This window comes from Sarcophilus harrisii, chromosome 1 (genome assembly GCF_902635505.1).
Source record: "Sarcophilus harrisii chromosome 1, mSarHar1.11, whole genome shotgun sequence".
NCBI lineage: Eukaryota > Metazoa > Chordata > Mammalia > Dasyuromorphia > Dasyuridae > Sarcophilus > Sarcophilus harrisii.
The window spans coordinates 395,179,638-395,197,384 of record NC_045426.1 but is presented as its reverse complement, the minus strand read 5'-3'; the positions used below and the strand labels follow the sequence as shown (position 1 = coordinate 395,197,384).

Below are 17,747 nucleotides of genomic sequence, written 5' to 3'. Positions count from 1 at the left end.
GCCAGTTGTGATCTTTCTAAGTGAGGACCCAAAGAGACATGCCTACCCCCATTTCATAATTTCATAAATTAATTACCAATTTGCCTGGCCATACCAACTCATGCATACCATCTTCTAAGGTATAAGAAGAATTTAATCTACATTTTAAAAAGAGGAGTCAACTATATAGGGAAAAAAATCATGTCTTTTGAAATTCTAAGGTATATCAATAAAGAATTTCTTTTGCTTTAATTTATATTTTATATTCCTGATTAGGTGTAATCTTGTAGCCTGAGATACAGGAGTGGGTTATTTGCCAAGAATGCTTGGGAAATCACAATATTTTAGACAATCAGAGAGGCACAGTAGATAAAATGTTGAACTTGTAGTCAAAAAGACTTGAGTTTGAATCCTGCCCAATATACTTAAGCAAGTGAACCTGGCCAGGTTATTTACCCTTTATGTATCAGTTTCTTTGTAAAATGAAAGCTAATAGCAGCATCTATCTCACAGAATAGTTGGAAGGATTAAATGAAATAACATGTGTAAAATGTTTTGGAAACCTTAAATTATTAAACAGATGCTAGTCATTATTATTTGAATTTGGAAGTTTTATTTGTATCACTATTTGTAAAACTGAATTTTAGAAATATAAAAACATGGAAAGATGGAATATCTAAGCACCCAGGCAAAGTGGCAAGTATGTACTAGATGAATTAAATGTCTTATTTTTTTTCATAATAACAATTACTTTATATTTACATATGGAAGGCTTATAATTAGTGTCATATCTTTAAAATGATTTCATGACTAGAGGGGTTTGGTCATTGTCTAAACATATGTCTAAAGGGAATGATGCATCTTCCTATACCCATTGCTTAGGAATTAGATGATCGTGCTATTTACATTCATGATTCCTACATTAAAGAATATTTATTTTTCACAGGTGCCAAGATTTTATTTTTGACAGGAACCAAATGTTTTCTCTAGCATGGGAAGACTATTATACATCTTTGTTTTTGACACTGTATTAAATAGGGATTCAATATAGAAAATGTAATTTAGGATCAGAGATCTAGATGTGAAAAGAACCTGAAAGACTATCTAATCTAACTTTTTTTTTTAACATTACATATGAGGAAGTTGAGACTCAAGGTAGTTAAGAGATTTTTTTTTGCTTAAGATTTACCAGAATAATTAGTATGGGAAATGGAATTTAAACCTACGTTCTTTAGTTTGAGAATCATTCATCTTTTTGTTTTAACATGTTGCCTCCCTCAAAGATTTCACTATTCCTTCCAATTGTCTGGCATCATTTACAAGCAAATATATTTCTTCAGCTGAACTGTTCTGTTAAATTCATCAGTAACTATTTTTAATGAATTTATTTTCATTGAAGATCTATTAACTACCTGCTATTTCTTTATTTAGCATTGTCATATGGGAGAAAAATTCTGATTTCTTCTGATTGGCCACCATAAGGTGATGTTAGCTGAATATGAGGAATATATGAATATAACTTAGGTTTTCAAAATTGGAAAGAAGCACATTGGGAAATAATGACTTTTCTAGTACTGAAGATATTCAGAGGAAGAGTAGATAACTCTTTGTTGGAGATTACTATAAAGAGTAAAAGTATTGTAAAACACTTTAGGCCTGGGCTATATACTAAATAACTTTTAGAGTTTTTTCTATGTTTCTAAGTTAAGGAAGTATAATAAACATGGCTGATACTTTTAGTTTCTTTCTTTTTATTGCAGTCTAATTCTTGTTACTTAAAAACATTTGTTGTTTTGTGGAGTTTTTTTTTTTTTGTTGTTGTTGTTGTTAAGTTTGTTTGTTTTTGTTTTTGTTTGCTTATACTAACTACTCTTTACTTCTGTGACCTATTCTTCCAATTGAATGGTTTCTCCCAGAACCTCTATTAAGGAAGTACACAGACCAGCCATGTCTTCCTTCTTTTCTAGGATTTACTACAGCCTATTTTCCCTACTTTTCCCCGGGTGAGGTACTTTTATCTCTACTTCTCCCTCACTTTATAATTTACTTTTAGGGTGTAGTCTTTAAAAATGTAAACTCCTTGAGAGAAGATATCATTTTTCTGCTTGTGTTCATTTTCCCAAGGTGCCTGTCACATAGAAAGCTCTTCATAAATGCTTGTTGCTGATATGACTTAACCTACCTAGTTTTTTTTTTTTTTTTTTTTTTTTGGAAAAAAAAAACAACTATAGATATTAATGAAAATTCTTCAGTGGTTATGTTTTATCCTATCTTAATATTCCCATCATCATGGTTTGTGGCAGTCCCGAATTCATTGTTTCTAATCACATGAGAAAAAATAAATGATATAAATCCAAATTGAAATACCTGTATTTTATCTAAGACTCCAGTGCTGTCCATTCTGCTGGCCACATTTACTGTATTGCCCCAAATGTCATATTGAGGTTTCTGAGCTCCAATTACACCAGCTATTACGGGGCCATGGTTAATACCTATGAAACATCAGATTCTAATTAACAAGGCCATAACGATTTCATCACTGTTTCAAATAAGTGACATCTTTATGAGATTTTTTTTTGATAGGACTGGGATAGAAGTTATGTACTCTTGTGATGCATATTAGAGGACAAAATTTGTAAAATGGGAATTAGTAACATTTTATTGAATACACGAATGGGATTATACCAGGAGTTAGATAGAAGTAAGAGATATAAAGTAAATTGAGCATTTTTTGTTTACAACCTAGGGAAGTAGAGAAAGGAGACACAGAAAAGAATGAATAGAATTAGGAGACAATGTTTTGGGTAGGTTTTGATTCATCCAAACATAGGGGAAAGCAGGAAGATTGCAAAATTATTTTATTATAATGGGATAGAAATTGTATAATACAGGCAAAATTAATCATTAATTTCTAAAGAAAAGTACTCTATTATTTAGGCTGCCCTTAGTGAAGAAAAATTGGAGGTGTATAAAACAGCACTCAGGTTTAAACAAACAACTTCATCAGTTCTAAAAATATGCACTTCCCATTCAGCTACTATTTTACCCCAATCGCCCTATTTCATCATTAGATCAAATCTTTAGCAACATTAACTATATTTTCCTTTCCTTGCTCACTCTAAAATGAAAACCTCTTGAAAAAGTTGAAGAAATATAATTTTTAAACCATTATTTACTCTAGCTACCTGATTTTCTCTGGTCCTGTCTCAATTTCATTTATTTCTAGGATATGTAGATTTCTGCTAATAGGTATTACTAATATTGTTTTTCTAATGAAAACAAAAATTACATTTCTGACCTACTTGGTGACTCTGTCATTACAAAATATGGACTCTGTCTACCTGTCCAAATTAAGAGTTTTTTAGATTACAGTAGACAATGACATCAAGCGAGTTTCTGTACTTTCCACTACTCATCTCTAGTTGTTTTAATGAAAGTTTGCTGATTTGGGGGAGAAAAGAATCTAGTATGATGAAGACAAAAATGGTTTTGAGGTATCATCATGGTTCCAAACCAGTCTTCCAATTTTACTATAGGAAGACAAGTAGTAAAACACAGACCCTAGTCCATAAAACCTCCGGACACTCATTGATCATTAAAAGTAAAGAATATTTGTTCTCATAGAGAATGACTTTTCAAGCATGCATTTCTATTCCAGGAGTCAGAAGTAATTTTTCATTCTAGCAAACACTTCTCAACGAACATCAGACCTAAGGACCCTGGACTGTAGTTTTACTGGATAATTTGACGTCTCTGGTTGCAGCAGCTCATTCTGACAGCATAGTGCTGACACAATCATAACTCTATGGCTCCCAGAAGTGGCCCATCATGACCTCCCATTCTGCTGGCAATGGAGATAGTTTCCATTTTGAAAAAGAGCACAGTTGATTTGTGATTCTTGATTAACAGACTAACTTCCCAGTTTAATATACAAGAGAGGAGTCTAGGGAGGAGAATTTGCCTCCAAACCTTTAATATTTGGAATAATGCTGTCTCAAGTCCTAGAACACATTTTTAGCCCTTGGGATTGGCCACTAGATGGCACTGTCTACTAGGCATAAAAATAGAGAAACACCTTTATAGAAAGAAAAGGATGGGATACATAAGCAGATTGTTACCTAACAGGAAATATGGGTTGTTGGATGGGTTTGTAAGTTTAACATAAGTTCTCAAATATTATTATACCAAAAGATAATTAGACATAATTTTCACTGCTTGAAAAATGGCTTGATGGTTACAAACTCAGCCTATTTTCTTATTCTATTGTTTTATTAATCATTCATTGGAAAATGAAAATGTCTAAGTCATAGAAATTATGAAACTGTTGTATAAACACCCTAGAATATCCAATAAAATTAATTCATTGTCTGCATATATGCATACATGTATGCCTTTTATTCTACCCATTTACTTTCCCCACTCTGTAATGAGTAATTTTTGTGAGATTTTGGAGAATCCTAACCCAAAGAGTAGGTTCACATGGTGGTAATGATTATAGGTCATGAAATTCATTTCTCTCCTTATTTAAATAGGAAGCAGTTGAATCCATGAAGGTGTCATATAGTATGAAGGACAGGTAAGAGGGCAGTTTAGGTAAAGGAAGAGGAAAATCCTCCTATTTTATCTCATCAAATGAGAGCTGTCTCCTTTCTCTTGAGAAAGTAACTCTAAAAGTAGCCTCCTTGACATAATGACAGTATCTTTGCAGCATTATGTGGTCTGGATAAAAGTTACCAGGAATAAGGTTGACAAGAAAGAAAATGGAAGAAGAAGATAACAGAGTCAAAGCAAAACTATGGGTTGTTTTTGTCATCATATTACCTATAAAATTCAAACAATGATGCAGATTAACAGTGATTTTTTAATATAAAAATTATAAAGCAAATTTTCTGCTACACATTTCTGAATATGCTTTTTTTCTCTACTATGTAGAGAAATCTTTACTTGTGTGTTACTGGATTCAGGACATGAATAAAAATGAAATCCAGATAAATATCAATTGCTTTTCCCAACTATCTGGTTTTTAAAATTATAAGAAATGAGAAAAACAGGGGAAAATTAAGCTCACAAGAAGGTTTCTTAAGAGCTTTCTTACTAATTGATTCTTCTCTTTTTTAATAGAACAGATTTCTAGGTAAGGCAGTAGGTCTTTGGGCTCCTTTTAGATCCTTGTTCTCATCAAAATCATGTTGTTTAAAAAGAAAATTGAAGTCAAAGAAATTAAATCACCTTGTTGAAAGCATCTAAGTGTTATGAAAATGTTAGGGATTGATATGCAAGACAATACATTTATTTTCTTTATTCTAAAGAAGGAAAAATAATCTATTTTCCTATTTATAAGGTTGGACTACTTTCTTTTTGGATTACCTACTGATAAGTTACTAAATGATGAGATTTAAACTTTGGAATCATGCTTGATTTTCTTTTGGGCTATGAATCCTAAGACAATAACTGGACATTTCTGTATACAATCTAAATTAGTTTTAAGGCTACAGACACTGGTATTTGACTTACTCTAGATCTTTGAGCCTCCTCTTTATGCAATTCTTATTTATTTTTATTTATATTTTTTATTTATTTATTTTTACAAAGGGATCAGAGAGCATATGAAGTTCTTTCCAAAACATACCCACTCGCAACTTGAAGTCATTGAAGGAATGTTTGTTGATTACATCCAATTTAGCTGCTAGGGCAAAAGCGAATTCCACCATGGTGCCAATGTGCATGTACTGGCGCTCAGGTTCCTGAATGGGAGCAATATGTACAAAAGGTAGTTAGAGAAAAACTCAGAATGTTTTCTGTTGATGTCCAAATCTGCACACCAATCTGAAAAACCAAACATGAAACTGCTTCAGAAACAGAACTCTGTGGAATATCCCATTATATATAAGCCTATAGTATTAGAGACTTTAAATTCCTTTCTTGCAATAAAAGATCCTTTCTGTTTTATGACATTTCCTAGGGTGAAGAAAGGGAAAGATTCTAAATACCAGAAGAGATTAAAAAAAAAAGGGGGATTCTTTGGGATGAACAGAATTCGTATCTATGGTAAGGTGGGGAGAGGGAATGATTGATCAAGAAAATCCACTGCTTTCCTCTCACCATCCTCCCTTTTTTCTTCATTCTTGTAGTACTTCTCTCCCCTTACAGAATCTAGAAGTTTGCATGGGCTCTTATTTTTTAATAATATTTTTTAAACAATATTTAAATAATTGGAGAGAAGCAGAACCAAGATGGCAGAGTAAATGCAGGAACTCACAGACCTTTCCCTTAAACATCTCCAAATTCCTTTAAATAATGACTCTAAAGAAATTTTAGAGCATCAGAATACACAAAAAAAAACCCAGAGCAGAACAATTTTATGGCCAGAGACAACTTAGAAGATCAGCAGGAAATGTCTGTAACACCAGGGTGGGTCTCCAGTATGCAGTCCTGGTGCAGGCCATGCCAGTGTAGCCCTGACTCCAGTATCAGCAAAGCAGAAATAGATCTACAGACTTCTGAATCAGTAGCAGTATTAATGGTTTCCAAACCTCTGAGCCCAGAGACATAAAAGATAACTTGGAAGCTTGGCAGGAAAGGTTTGTTAGAGTAAAAGGACCTTCAGAAACCAGCAAACCAAGACTGGTCATGGGCAGTGGTGGTGGTGGCAGCTTCCTGAAGCCTCAGTTCACAGGGTATTTTTTTTTACTAGTACTAAGGAAATAGTGTTGCTTTAGCACACTAGAACTTACAGCTACAGTGGGGTGGGGACATTCCTAGCAGTTTTAGGGCAGAAAAGAGTACTTGTGGTCAAGTCCCTAGAAGGATTTCTGAAAACAACTGCATAAAACCCCTGAAACTTAGGATAGTGCACCCTCCATCCTGGAAACAGAGTTCTACTTTAACAAACAATTAAAAGCCAAGTAGCAGACTAAGAAAATGTGCAGACAACAGAAAAAGATTCTAACCATAGAATGATACTATGTTGACAAGGAAGATGAAAACACACACTCAGAAGATAACAAAATCAAAGTTCCTACATCTGAAGTCTCAAAAAAAAATTTGGTTTCAGACCATGAAAGAGCTCAAAAAGTATTTTGAAAATCAAGTATGAGAGATAGAGGAAAAAGTAGGAATAGAATTGAGAGTGGTACAAAAAGAATACAAAAAAGCTAATGAGGAAAAGAATGCCTTGATAAACAAAATTAGCCAAATGAGAAAGGAGATACAAAAGCTCACTGAGGAAAATAATTCCTTAAAAATTAGGTTTGAGCAAATGGAAATTAATGACTTTATGAGAAATCAAGATACAATAAGGCAAAACTAAAAAAAAGGGAAAAAATGTGAAATATCTCATTAGAAAAACAACTGACTAGAAAAATAGATCCAAGTGTGATAATTTAAAAATTATTCATCTACTTGAAAGTCATGAACAACAACAAAAAAAGAGTCTAGACATCATCTTTCTAAAACTCACCAAGGAAAACTGTCCTGATATTCTAGAACCAGTGGGTATTCTAGAATTCTCAGGTCAAGGAGAAAATATTGCAAGCATCCAGAAAGACACAATTGAAGTATAGTGGAATCACAATCAGGGTAACACAAGATTTAGCAGCTTCTACATTAAAAGAATGGAGGGCTTTAAATATGATATTCTGGAGGACAATAGAGCTAGGATTACAATCAAAGATCACTTGTTCAGTAAAATTGATTATAAAAGTATAATTGGCAGCTCCTGTTTGGTTTCTATTGATTAGGACAGTTTAAACATAATTGCCTGCTCTACTTAAACATCACTGTCATAAGAAAAGGTCCCTTGCCAAATTTTAGATCATTCAAATTACCGCCTTATCTACACTGGCTAGTAATGGTACATAAATAAAACTAACATTTAGACTAAGTTAAAGGAAACTGGTTATTCACACTTTGGATTTAATAGGAATTAAGTTTGTATGATTTAGACAATTATAACTAGCACTAGCTTAGTGGATAGAGAGCCAGGGAGACTTGTGTTCAAGCTTTACCTCAGTCACTTCCTGGCTATGTGACCCTCAGCAAGTCACTTAATTTATATTCTAGGAACAGTGTTCCTAGAGTTCTGGAAGCTCTTGAAGAGTTAAAGTTGCAGAAAAGGTGTCAACTTGCATGAAGTTTCTTCATCCAGGAGATTTCTGTACCAATGAAACTATAGTTCCAGCCTAAGCCCATCTTGCTTCCATAATATTTTTTTTACCATAATTTCTTTTTTATAAGAAATGTAAATCTAGCCATTGAAAAATATATTGTATTATTCAATTGAATAAAGCTATCAAACTGCACTAGGTGACCTCGATGGTTTCTTCTCACTATACATTGATGACTCACGAACTCCAAAAAAGATACTTATGTGAAAGCCCCAGATTCTCATATTCAGGTGCAGAGCAGTGTCAGTAATTGCTTTTTCTAACTGTCCATTCATGGGTCCTATAGGAGTTTACTTTTCCTGTCCAACTGAAATCTCATGTCATTTTATAGAGAATGGCTCTACAAATTCATTGTGTCCTAGGACATTTTATTTAACTACTGTACAATTCAAGTGGATGATTGCCTTTCATAAAAAAAAAATTATTCCATACCTTCCCTCAAACTTTTTCATAAATGAATTGTAATGAAATACTAAAGTTTGACTGGGAAGAAGGGAGATGATTTTCTTCTCAGGATACTATGATGTTGAAGTAGAGTAATGTTAAATTTGTACCAATATAACTCTGTTAACCAACAGACTTGAACCTACTCTGCAAGGTGTGACTCAATAAATGGAATCAAAAGTTGCAATGGAGATAAGGATGGAGGAAGATTCTATTGTTTGACATAGTTAATTTAGTCAACCATGTGTAAGGAAGAATCTAAACCCTAGCTATGTGTGCTGATCCCTGAAAATTGGTGAAGAATCTTAATGCTAAGAACAAAATAAAAGAAATAATGGATCATGATCTTTCTCAAATCTGAGTTAGGAATATATGTTATGGATTTTATCTTTTCATTTTTAAAATATCGCTCTTCTATCTGACTATCATTCTCTTTTGTTGGTTTTCAGTCATGTCATATCCACCGGCTCTGTCCTGGATCCTCTTTTCTCTCTGTGCTATTTCACTTAATGATCTTATCAGCTCCCATAGATTCTATTATCACCTCTATGTAGATAATTTTCATATTTATTTATCCAGTTCTAATTTCTCTCCTCATCTCATTATCTATTTTGACCTAGGTAGAACTCTATAATTCAATAAATCCAAAACAGAACTCATGATCTTTCAAAATCTTCCCCTATTCTAAACTTTTCTGTTACTGTAAAGGAATTTCTTCCTTTCATTCTTCCAGTCACACAGGCTTACAATTTAGCTATCATCACCAATTCTATTCTTTCCCTCAACCCCAATATCCAATCTGTGTCAAGTTCTATTGATTAGTCCTTTGTAACATCTCATCTATATGCTACTTCTCTCATATGACACTGCTATTACCTTTGGACAATTTCTCATCACCTTACACATGGATTATAGCAGTAGTCTATTTATTGGTCTTCCTAATTCGTCTTTCCCTACTCCATCCATTCCCTATCAAATTGATCTTTCTAAATTGTAGTATCACTATGTCACTCCCACATCTCATTAAAGAACAATAAACAAATAAACAAAAAGTTTCAGTAGTTCCTATTTTCTTTTAGGGTCAAATATAAAACTGTGTTTGAGCTTGAAAATGCTTTACAGCCTTGACCATTCAAAGCTTTCCAGTCTTCTTAAAAATGAATCTCTCTTTGTGGTGGCAAAGAACTAGAAATTACAAGAATGTTCATCAGTTAGGGAATGGCTGAACAAGTTGTAGTATATGGTTATGATGGAATAATATGTACTATAAGAAGTGATGAACTCAATGATTTTATAAAATGGAAATTTTTTATAAAATGGAATGACTTGCACAAAATAATGAAGAGTGAAATGAGTAGAATCAAGAGAACATTGTATACAATAACAGCAATATATTTTTAAGAATGACTTAGTGAATAAGTTATTCTATTATAAATACCCATGTTACCTATAAAAGACATATGAAGAAAGACATTATGTACATCCGGAGAAAGCACTGATAAAAATATGTATAGAATAATTATATGTGTCTGTGTCTAATGGTAGTCATCTCTAGAGTGAGGGGGAAGGAAAAAAAAAAGGGGGGGGGAGAAAGTAATTTACATGATAATGTTGTTTTTTGCAGTTTCATGTACAATCATATTTTTTATTGTACTATGTTATAGAAAGACTTGTTTCATTCCATAAATTAAAATCTAAATAAAATAAAATTAATTTCTGCCCCATACTCCAGCTAAAGGGACAACTTTTGTTTTTCTCTGGATCCCCAATACTTAGTAAAGTGCCTTGGAAGGCATTACATATGTGCTTGTTAATTTGGAAAAATCTCCATTAAAAAAAATCAGCTTTAGGGGGCAGCTAGGTGGCACAGTGGATAGAGTACCAACCCAGAAGTCAGGAAGATCTGAGTTCAAATTTGGCCTTAGACACTTAACACTTTCTAGATATGTGACTCTAGGCAAGTCACTTAATTTACCTCAGCAAAAATAAATAAATAAATAATAAAAGTTAAAACAACAAAAAAAGCAGCTTTAAACTATATCTATGGCATATTTAGAAAGGAGAGCAACTTAATCAAGAACCAAAAGATATTTGTTTGAATGTACAATCAAAAATGTACATCCAGAGGTTCTTGAGATCACTGTGCTACATATTCTTCTGTAAATATTAAATAGGTATTTGAGGCAACTTGTTTTTCTCTGTTCTTTAACATCCCTGTTCCCATAGGTTTTTAACCTAAAGTAGTACCCTAGAATGTTTTTAGAGTCTATAAATGACTTGATCTTATTTATGTCTAAGAGTTATTGAAACTGCAGTGGCAAGTGAGCCAATCTTTAAGCAGAATGCTTGTAAAAATAATGACTGATTGATAATTATTCTGCACAATTATTGTTTCTCCAGCAATATGGATATGGAAGTACATCTATATCAGAATGTAATCAGTGATACTTGATTTTATGTGAGGAATACTGTTTTGAAAATGTGTCCTCATTTTTGAACTTAAAATATGGTCATCAAACCCATAGTATACTTCCTTTTCTTTTGTTTTAAAAAATAACACTATCTCCACCCAACTTTCTGATTATCTTGTGCTCAGAGCTGAATTTAGAGTTTACTTGCCATAATTTTCTTGCTTAGAATAGGGATAAAGCTTCAGAATTAAATGATGTGGCACATTGGATGGAGGAGCAGTCTCAAGGTTAGGAAGACCTGAGTTCAAGTCCCATTTCTGAATTATATTAGGTATGTGACAAATCAGTAATCCTCCCTGTTTATTATGGAGGAATTAAACATTAAACCCATCCACAGTTAGAAAGGAAGAAGAGGCATTGAAGGAAGCAGGGATGGAATCATTTGAGAAAAAGGAAATTAAAATATCATGGTATTACTATGGTCTAAAGATCAGAGAGTTGACTGTTTTTGTTACAAAGACAGTGATTAAGAATTTTGGATTTGGCCAGAATTAAGTCACCAATGTGCTTAGAAGAGAATCAGTTAAGTGGAATGAACAAAAGCCATTTTAAGACAACTAATGAAGAAATGAGAGGAAATAAAGGCAATGGAATTATTCTACAACTTATTCTAGAGAATGTTAGTGAAAGGGAGAGAAATATGGTAAAAATTTAAAGTAGTAACAGAATTAAAAGAAAATATTCTCTATAAAAATATACTGGTTATTGCCCCCTGCATTAGCCATTCTCTTGTCTCAATCTTGATTCCTTGGTGAACCAATCGAACTCGACATTGTCCTCTTCTCTTGATTCCCTAGCCTTCTTATTATATTTGGGATTATGCTTAGCCAAGCTTTAGCGTTGGATTACTCCCACCTTTGATGCCTTCATTTCTACACATAGTCTGTTGAACAAAGAGGGAGAAAACCATGTAACTATTCTGACTGGACTCACTAAAAATTTATGCTGTAAAACTCAACTGGATCCTCACTGAAGCTAGGCATTCCTACTCTACCTTCCTTATTAACCCTTTATCTCACTCTTTACAATAGTGCTTATAAATCTTTTCATCCTTCCTCAAACCTCCCATGGCTACTCCTGTCCCTACTCTCTCAAGCTGAGAATCTGCCTCATATTTTACAGAAAAAATTAAGGCTGTTTACTATTCCATCCCATTCCATTTACCCCCATTGAATGCCCCTTTTGTCATCCCTATTCTTTCACTTATTTTCAATTTCTACTTGCTCATTTTCTACTGATTGTATAGGCCATGTCTCTTCTATCCTTCCATTCCTCTTAACTGTCAATCTATAACTCTTTGGCCATTTATACCTAAACTCCTTGAAAAGACAATATATAATAAGTACCTTCATTTTCTCTCCCTTCTTATACCTAACCATTTGGCTTCTGACTTTATCATTACACTGAAATTGTTCTCTCCAATGTTACTAATGATCTCTTATTGGCTTAACCTAATGGCTGTTTCTCAATCCTCATTCTCCGTGATTTCTCCTTTGACCTTGTTGATATCCCTCTCCTCTGTGATAGTCTCTTCTTTCTAGGTTTTCAGGACAGCACTCTCTCCTGGTTTTCCTCCTTCCTATCTGACTGCTACTTCTAAGTCTCCTTTGCTGGATCCTCTTCCAAATCACACTCTCTGTGTTCTTTACAGTTCTAGTCTGAATCATCTTCTCTTCTCTCTATATATTATCACATTCAATGATCTCATCAGTTCCCAAGGATTTTATTACTATTTCTATGCTGATGATTCTCAATCCTGCCCCAAATCATCTGCTAACCTCAAATTGCCATTCAGTTATATTAAACTTGATGTGTGGTAGACATCTTAAACTCATCATGTCCAAAACTGAGCTCTTTCTCTTTCCCTCTAAATCTTCCTGCCTTTCCCCACCTTTCCTGTTAACTATAGAAGGCAACACCATCCTTTTAATTCCTCAAGGTGCCAATTTAGGAGTCATTCTAAATTCCTATTTCTTATTCTGTCCCCTTCTGCCAATATCCACTCTTGTTTCTAAGGTCTATTGATTTCATCTTTGTTAAATCTCTCCAACCTTCTTTTCTCTGATACTTCCACTATTCTAATGAAGGTCCTTATCATCTCACCCCTGGATTATTGCAATAGCTTGCTGGTGGGATCTGTATAAATCAAATTACACCACCACATCCTTCTTTTATTCTAATTCATCAGTCGTTCAAACACTAAAATAATTTTCCTAAAGGTTTTATCATGTTCTTCCCTTTTTCAATAAATTCTAGTGACTCCCTATTTCTTCCAGAATCAAATACAAAATGTTCTTTTTGGTAATCAAAGACCTTCCCAGGGACAGCTAGATGGCTCAGTGGAGAAAGAACCACCCTCTGGAGTCAGGAAGACCTCAGTTCAAATGTTATTTCATACACTTAACCCTTAGTTATGTGACCCTAGTAAAGTCACTTAATCCCAGTTGCCTCTTTTAAAAAAAGAACATTTTTTACTTGCTTCTTCCCATCTTTACCAGGTATGCTTTGTCCCAACATGTATTTTTTAATTCAGTGATACTGGTCTCCTATATTGTTTTACAAACAAGACACTCTAAGCTCTGGGCATTTTTCTCCAGCTATCTCCCATGCCTGGGATGCTCTTCCTTCTCCACTATACATATGGATCTTCCTGGTTTCCTTTAAGTCCTTATTAAAATTCTATTTTTTAATTGGAAACTTTCCTTATTCATCTTAATTCTAGTGCCTTCTTTCTATTAATTACTTCTTATTTATCCTATATATAGCTTGCTTTGTATATATTAAATTAAATGGTAAATTCCTTGAGAGTAGGAATTCTTTTGTTTCTTTTGTGTGTGTGTGTGTGTGTGTGTGTGTGTGTGTACTCATTATTTAGCACAGTATCTGGCACTAACTAAGATTTATAGACTATTTTTTTCTTTATTTAAAGTAGGTGAAGCCAGGAAAAATATTTTCAGTTAAGCTGAAAAAAAATCATGGAGCAATAAAAAATAAGAGGTCTTCCGTTCAAATCAAAATTGTGATACTATGTGACCCTGGGCAAGTCATTTAACCTCTCCCAGTTTTCTCATCTGTAAAATGGGGATATACCTCCCAGAGTTTTGTTGAGATCAAAGTTCTTTGAAAACCCAGAAGCACTATATAAATAGCATTTATCTAAGTGGAACAAGGACTGGGCTCTGGAGTCAGGAAGAAAAGCTTCCATTAGCCAGAGAAGAAGTAGAACATAGTACTTGTGATAGGGTCCTTGGTCTTTGGGAGCTGGCTAGGTTACAGGGAGAGGAATTACTGTATTACTACTGTATTACTAGGAATAATCAGGAAGCCAACCTACTCCCTGAGGCAAGTGGGGAGCACTGACAGGATTATTCAATCCATAAGTGGTCCTTTTCTTATAAGCAGATCTTTTATTATCCTTAAGTGAACCTTTATTGCAGTAGGTCCTTATTGAATTTATTGCATTGAAAAAATTATCCTGACCTCAAAGTCACTATTTCCATTCAGAAGTTCAAGTTATGATGTCAACCCCATGTTATTTTTCTCCGAAAGAACTCAACCCCCCTCTTCTTCCCTAACTTCTTTTTAAATAATATTTGTCTAAATACATGCAAAGATGGTTTTCAACATTCACCCAAAACCTTGTGTTCCAAATTTTTTCCCGCTCTTTATCTCCTCTCCTCTCCCCAAGACAAAAAGTAATCTAAGTTAAACATGTGCTGTTTTACTAAAAAAAAAATTCCATATTTATCATGCTGTGCAAAGAAAATTAGATCAAAAATGAAAAAAAAGAGAAAGAAAAAAGAAGCAAACAAACAATTAACAGTAACAAAATGTGAAAATACTATGTTTTGATCCACATTCAGTCTTCAGTATTCTTTCCCTGGATGCAGATGATTCTTTCCATCACAAGTCTATTGAAATTGCTTTGAATCATATCACTGCTGAAAAAAGCCAAATCCATCACATTTGATCATCACATAATCTTGTTATTATTGTGTACCATGTTTTCCTCCTTCTGCTCACTTTACCCAGCACCAGTTCAGGCAGGCCCTTTTATCTTCCCTAACTTCTTTAGGAAGTTAGCCTACATTATGGCATGGCTAGTTTATCAGGAGCTTAGCCTTATTTTACAGTGTCTTCCTCCTTGTTAATGAGTAAAACAATCCCTTTTGGAAATTAGCCCATTGCTAGCAGTGTAATAAAATCTCTACCTATTAATTTGGAAATGGTTTAAGCCTATACATTTTTTTTAATAATTATAACTTTTTATTGACAGAACCCATGCCTGGGTAATTTTTTACAACATTATCCCTTGCACTCACTTCTGTTCTGACTTTTCCCTTCCCCCCCTCCAATCCCTCCCTCAGATGGCAAGCAGTCCTATACATGTTAAATATGTCACAGTATATCCTAGATACAATATATGTGTGCAGAACCGAACAGTTCTCTTGTTGCACAGGAAGAATTGGATTCAGAAGGTAAAAATAACCCGGGAAAAAAAAAACAAAAATGCAAACTGTTTACATTCATTTCCCAGTGTTCTTTTTTTGGGTGTAACTGCTTCTGTCCATCATTGATCAATTGAAACTGAGTTAGATCTTCTCTTTGTCAAAGAAATCCACTTCTATCAGAACACATCCTCATACAGTATTGTTGTTGAAGTATATAATGATCTCCTGGTTCTGCTCATTTCACTTAGCATCAGTTCACGTAAGTCTCGCCAAGCCTCTCTGTATTCATCCTGCTGGTCATTTCTTACAGAACAATAATATTCCTTAACATTCATATACCACAATTTACTCAACCATTCTCCAATTGATGGGCATCCATTCATTTTCCAGCTTCTGGCCACTACAAATAGGGCTGCCACAAACATTTTGGCACATACAGGTACCTTTCCCTTTTTTAGTATCTCTTTGGGATACAAGCCCGGTAGAAACACTGCTGGATCAAAGGGTATGCACAGTTTGATAACTTTTTGGGCATAATTCCAGATTGCTCTCCAGAATTGTTGGATTCGTTCACAACTCCTCCAACAATGCATCAGTGTCCCAATTTTCCCACATCCCCTCCAACATTCTTCATTATTTTTTCCTGTCATCCTAGCCAATCTAATAATGCCTATAAATTCTTTTGAGACTTCTTGTGACACTGGCCCATAAAACCAATATCTTTTGAGGGTCAAACCCCAATTCCCTAACACTTGGTGGATTGTACAGATTGAGTCCTGGAACCTAATATATTTTGGGTTCAGTGCTTCAGGCCCCATTACTTCTAGCCCTTTGAAATTAGAATAGGTTGAGAGTTTTTCCACTTTTAATGAATAATTTAAAAGTGAAAAGTTGCTTTCAACTAATAGCTTAAGCAAAGGATCATCCTCATGCATGGAAAGCTTTTCTATTTCATGCATTAATGTTGCTAAGCTTGTAACTTAGAGGAAAAACATTTCATGAAAGTATACACAGCTAGAGGTAAAACTATTTGTGCTTTAACTAGAAACACAAGCTGTTAAATCAACAAGCAAAAGGCTGTGTAACAAATATACTTTTCAGGAAAATTACAACTAAGCCACCATTAGGAAGAGCAATAACATTATAGGGGGAAAAATAAACACAACAAAACATATTCTTTCTGACAAATAAACATGTAATAAATGATCCCCAACTCGCAGAATCTGAGAGTTAGAATAAACCCCAGGAAAAAAACCCCTAAATTGTGACTCTTCTTAAAAAAAAAAAGGTGTTCCTAACATGTGCTCAGTTTCTACTCAAAGATTTCTCATCTTTAAAAAAAATGACTTTCAATTGAAACTGAAGGTTTCAGAAACCTCATTGATAAGTTATTGAAAAAATAGTAACAGAGTAAGAAGAGTGATTTATATCATAACAAAATACTTTACCTCCATGACCTCATCTAATCTTCGTCACAATCCTCTGAGGTTGGTAGGAAGGGTATTCTTTTTACAATAATAAAAGACCAGATGTTAAGAGTAAAGGAAGAATGTGGCTTAATTCCAAAAAACAAGAATTCAATTGAGTAGTTTAGCAATCTAATTTTCAGATCAAGAAAGAAGATAATTCAATTCAATATGTATGTAATGACTTGTATTCCTCTTTTACTTTTGCCCCAACATCTAGTCACCAAAAATATTTAATTGTTGCTTTGCAGTCTTTTCCATTTATCTCTTCCTTTGCATACTTATTGTCATCAACTTAGTTCAGGCCTTTGTAACCTTGAAAGAAGACTATTACTGAGCTTAAATGATTTTCTTGCTTGAATAGTCTCACCACTTTTATAGACAGTCATCCAATTACTCTCCTTCCAGCACTGCTTGATTCTGTCCCTCTTCTAACTAGAAATGTTCTTTGATTCCTCATTGTGAACTTTGTTGCTTTATTGGACAAAACAGTAGATCTAGAGTTTCATGATCTGAGTCTGAAGCCATGTTTTGTTATGTTCTTCCTGTGTGATTTTGGGAAAGCAATATCTCTTTCCTGGAGGTCACCTGTAAAAATGACTAATTTCTATAAAAATTCCAAATCCATAATCTCTTCCTCAAAGCCATCCATAGTATGTGTCCTGATTTTCCATTGTTTTGTAAAAATTGTATTGTAGTGGTCAGATAGGTCCTTTGTACTTAAATTATTTATCTACTGTCCTAAACTGACATCAGACTTTTTGACCCTGA

General features: G+C 34.0%; 1 protein-coding gene across 1 annotated transcript in view; it reads right to left on the bottom strand.

Moving 5' to 3' along the window:
- The window catches only part of ADCY2 (adenylate cyclase 2), a 605,008-nt gene that overhangs the window by 3,008 nt on the left and 584,253 nt on the right, over positions 1 to 17,747 (bottom strand). The window contains exons 23-24 of the mRNA XM_031946113.1: positions 5,609 to 5,723; positions 2,347 to 2,471 (exon numbers count right to left, since the gene is read on the bottom strand). Coding sequence (XP_031801973.1) covers positions 2,347 to 2,471; positions 5,609 to 5,723 — 240 coding nt within the window. The remainder of the gene's footprint in view (positions 1 to 2,346; positions 2,472 to 5,608; positions 5,724 to 17,747) is intronic.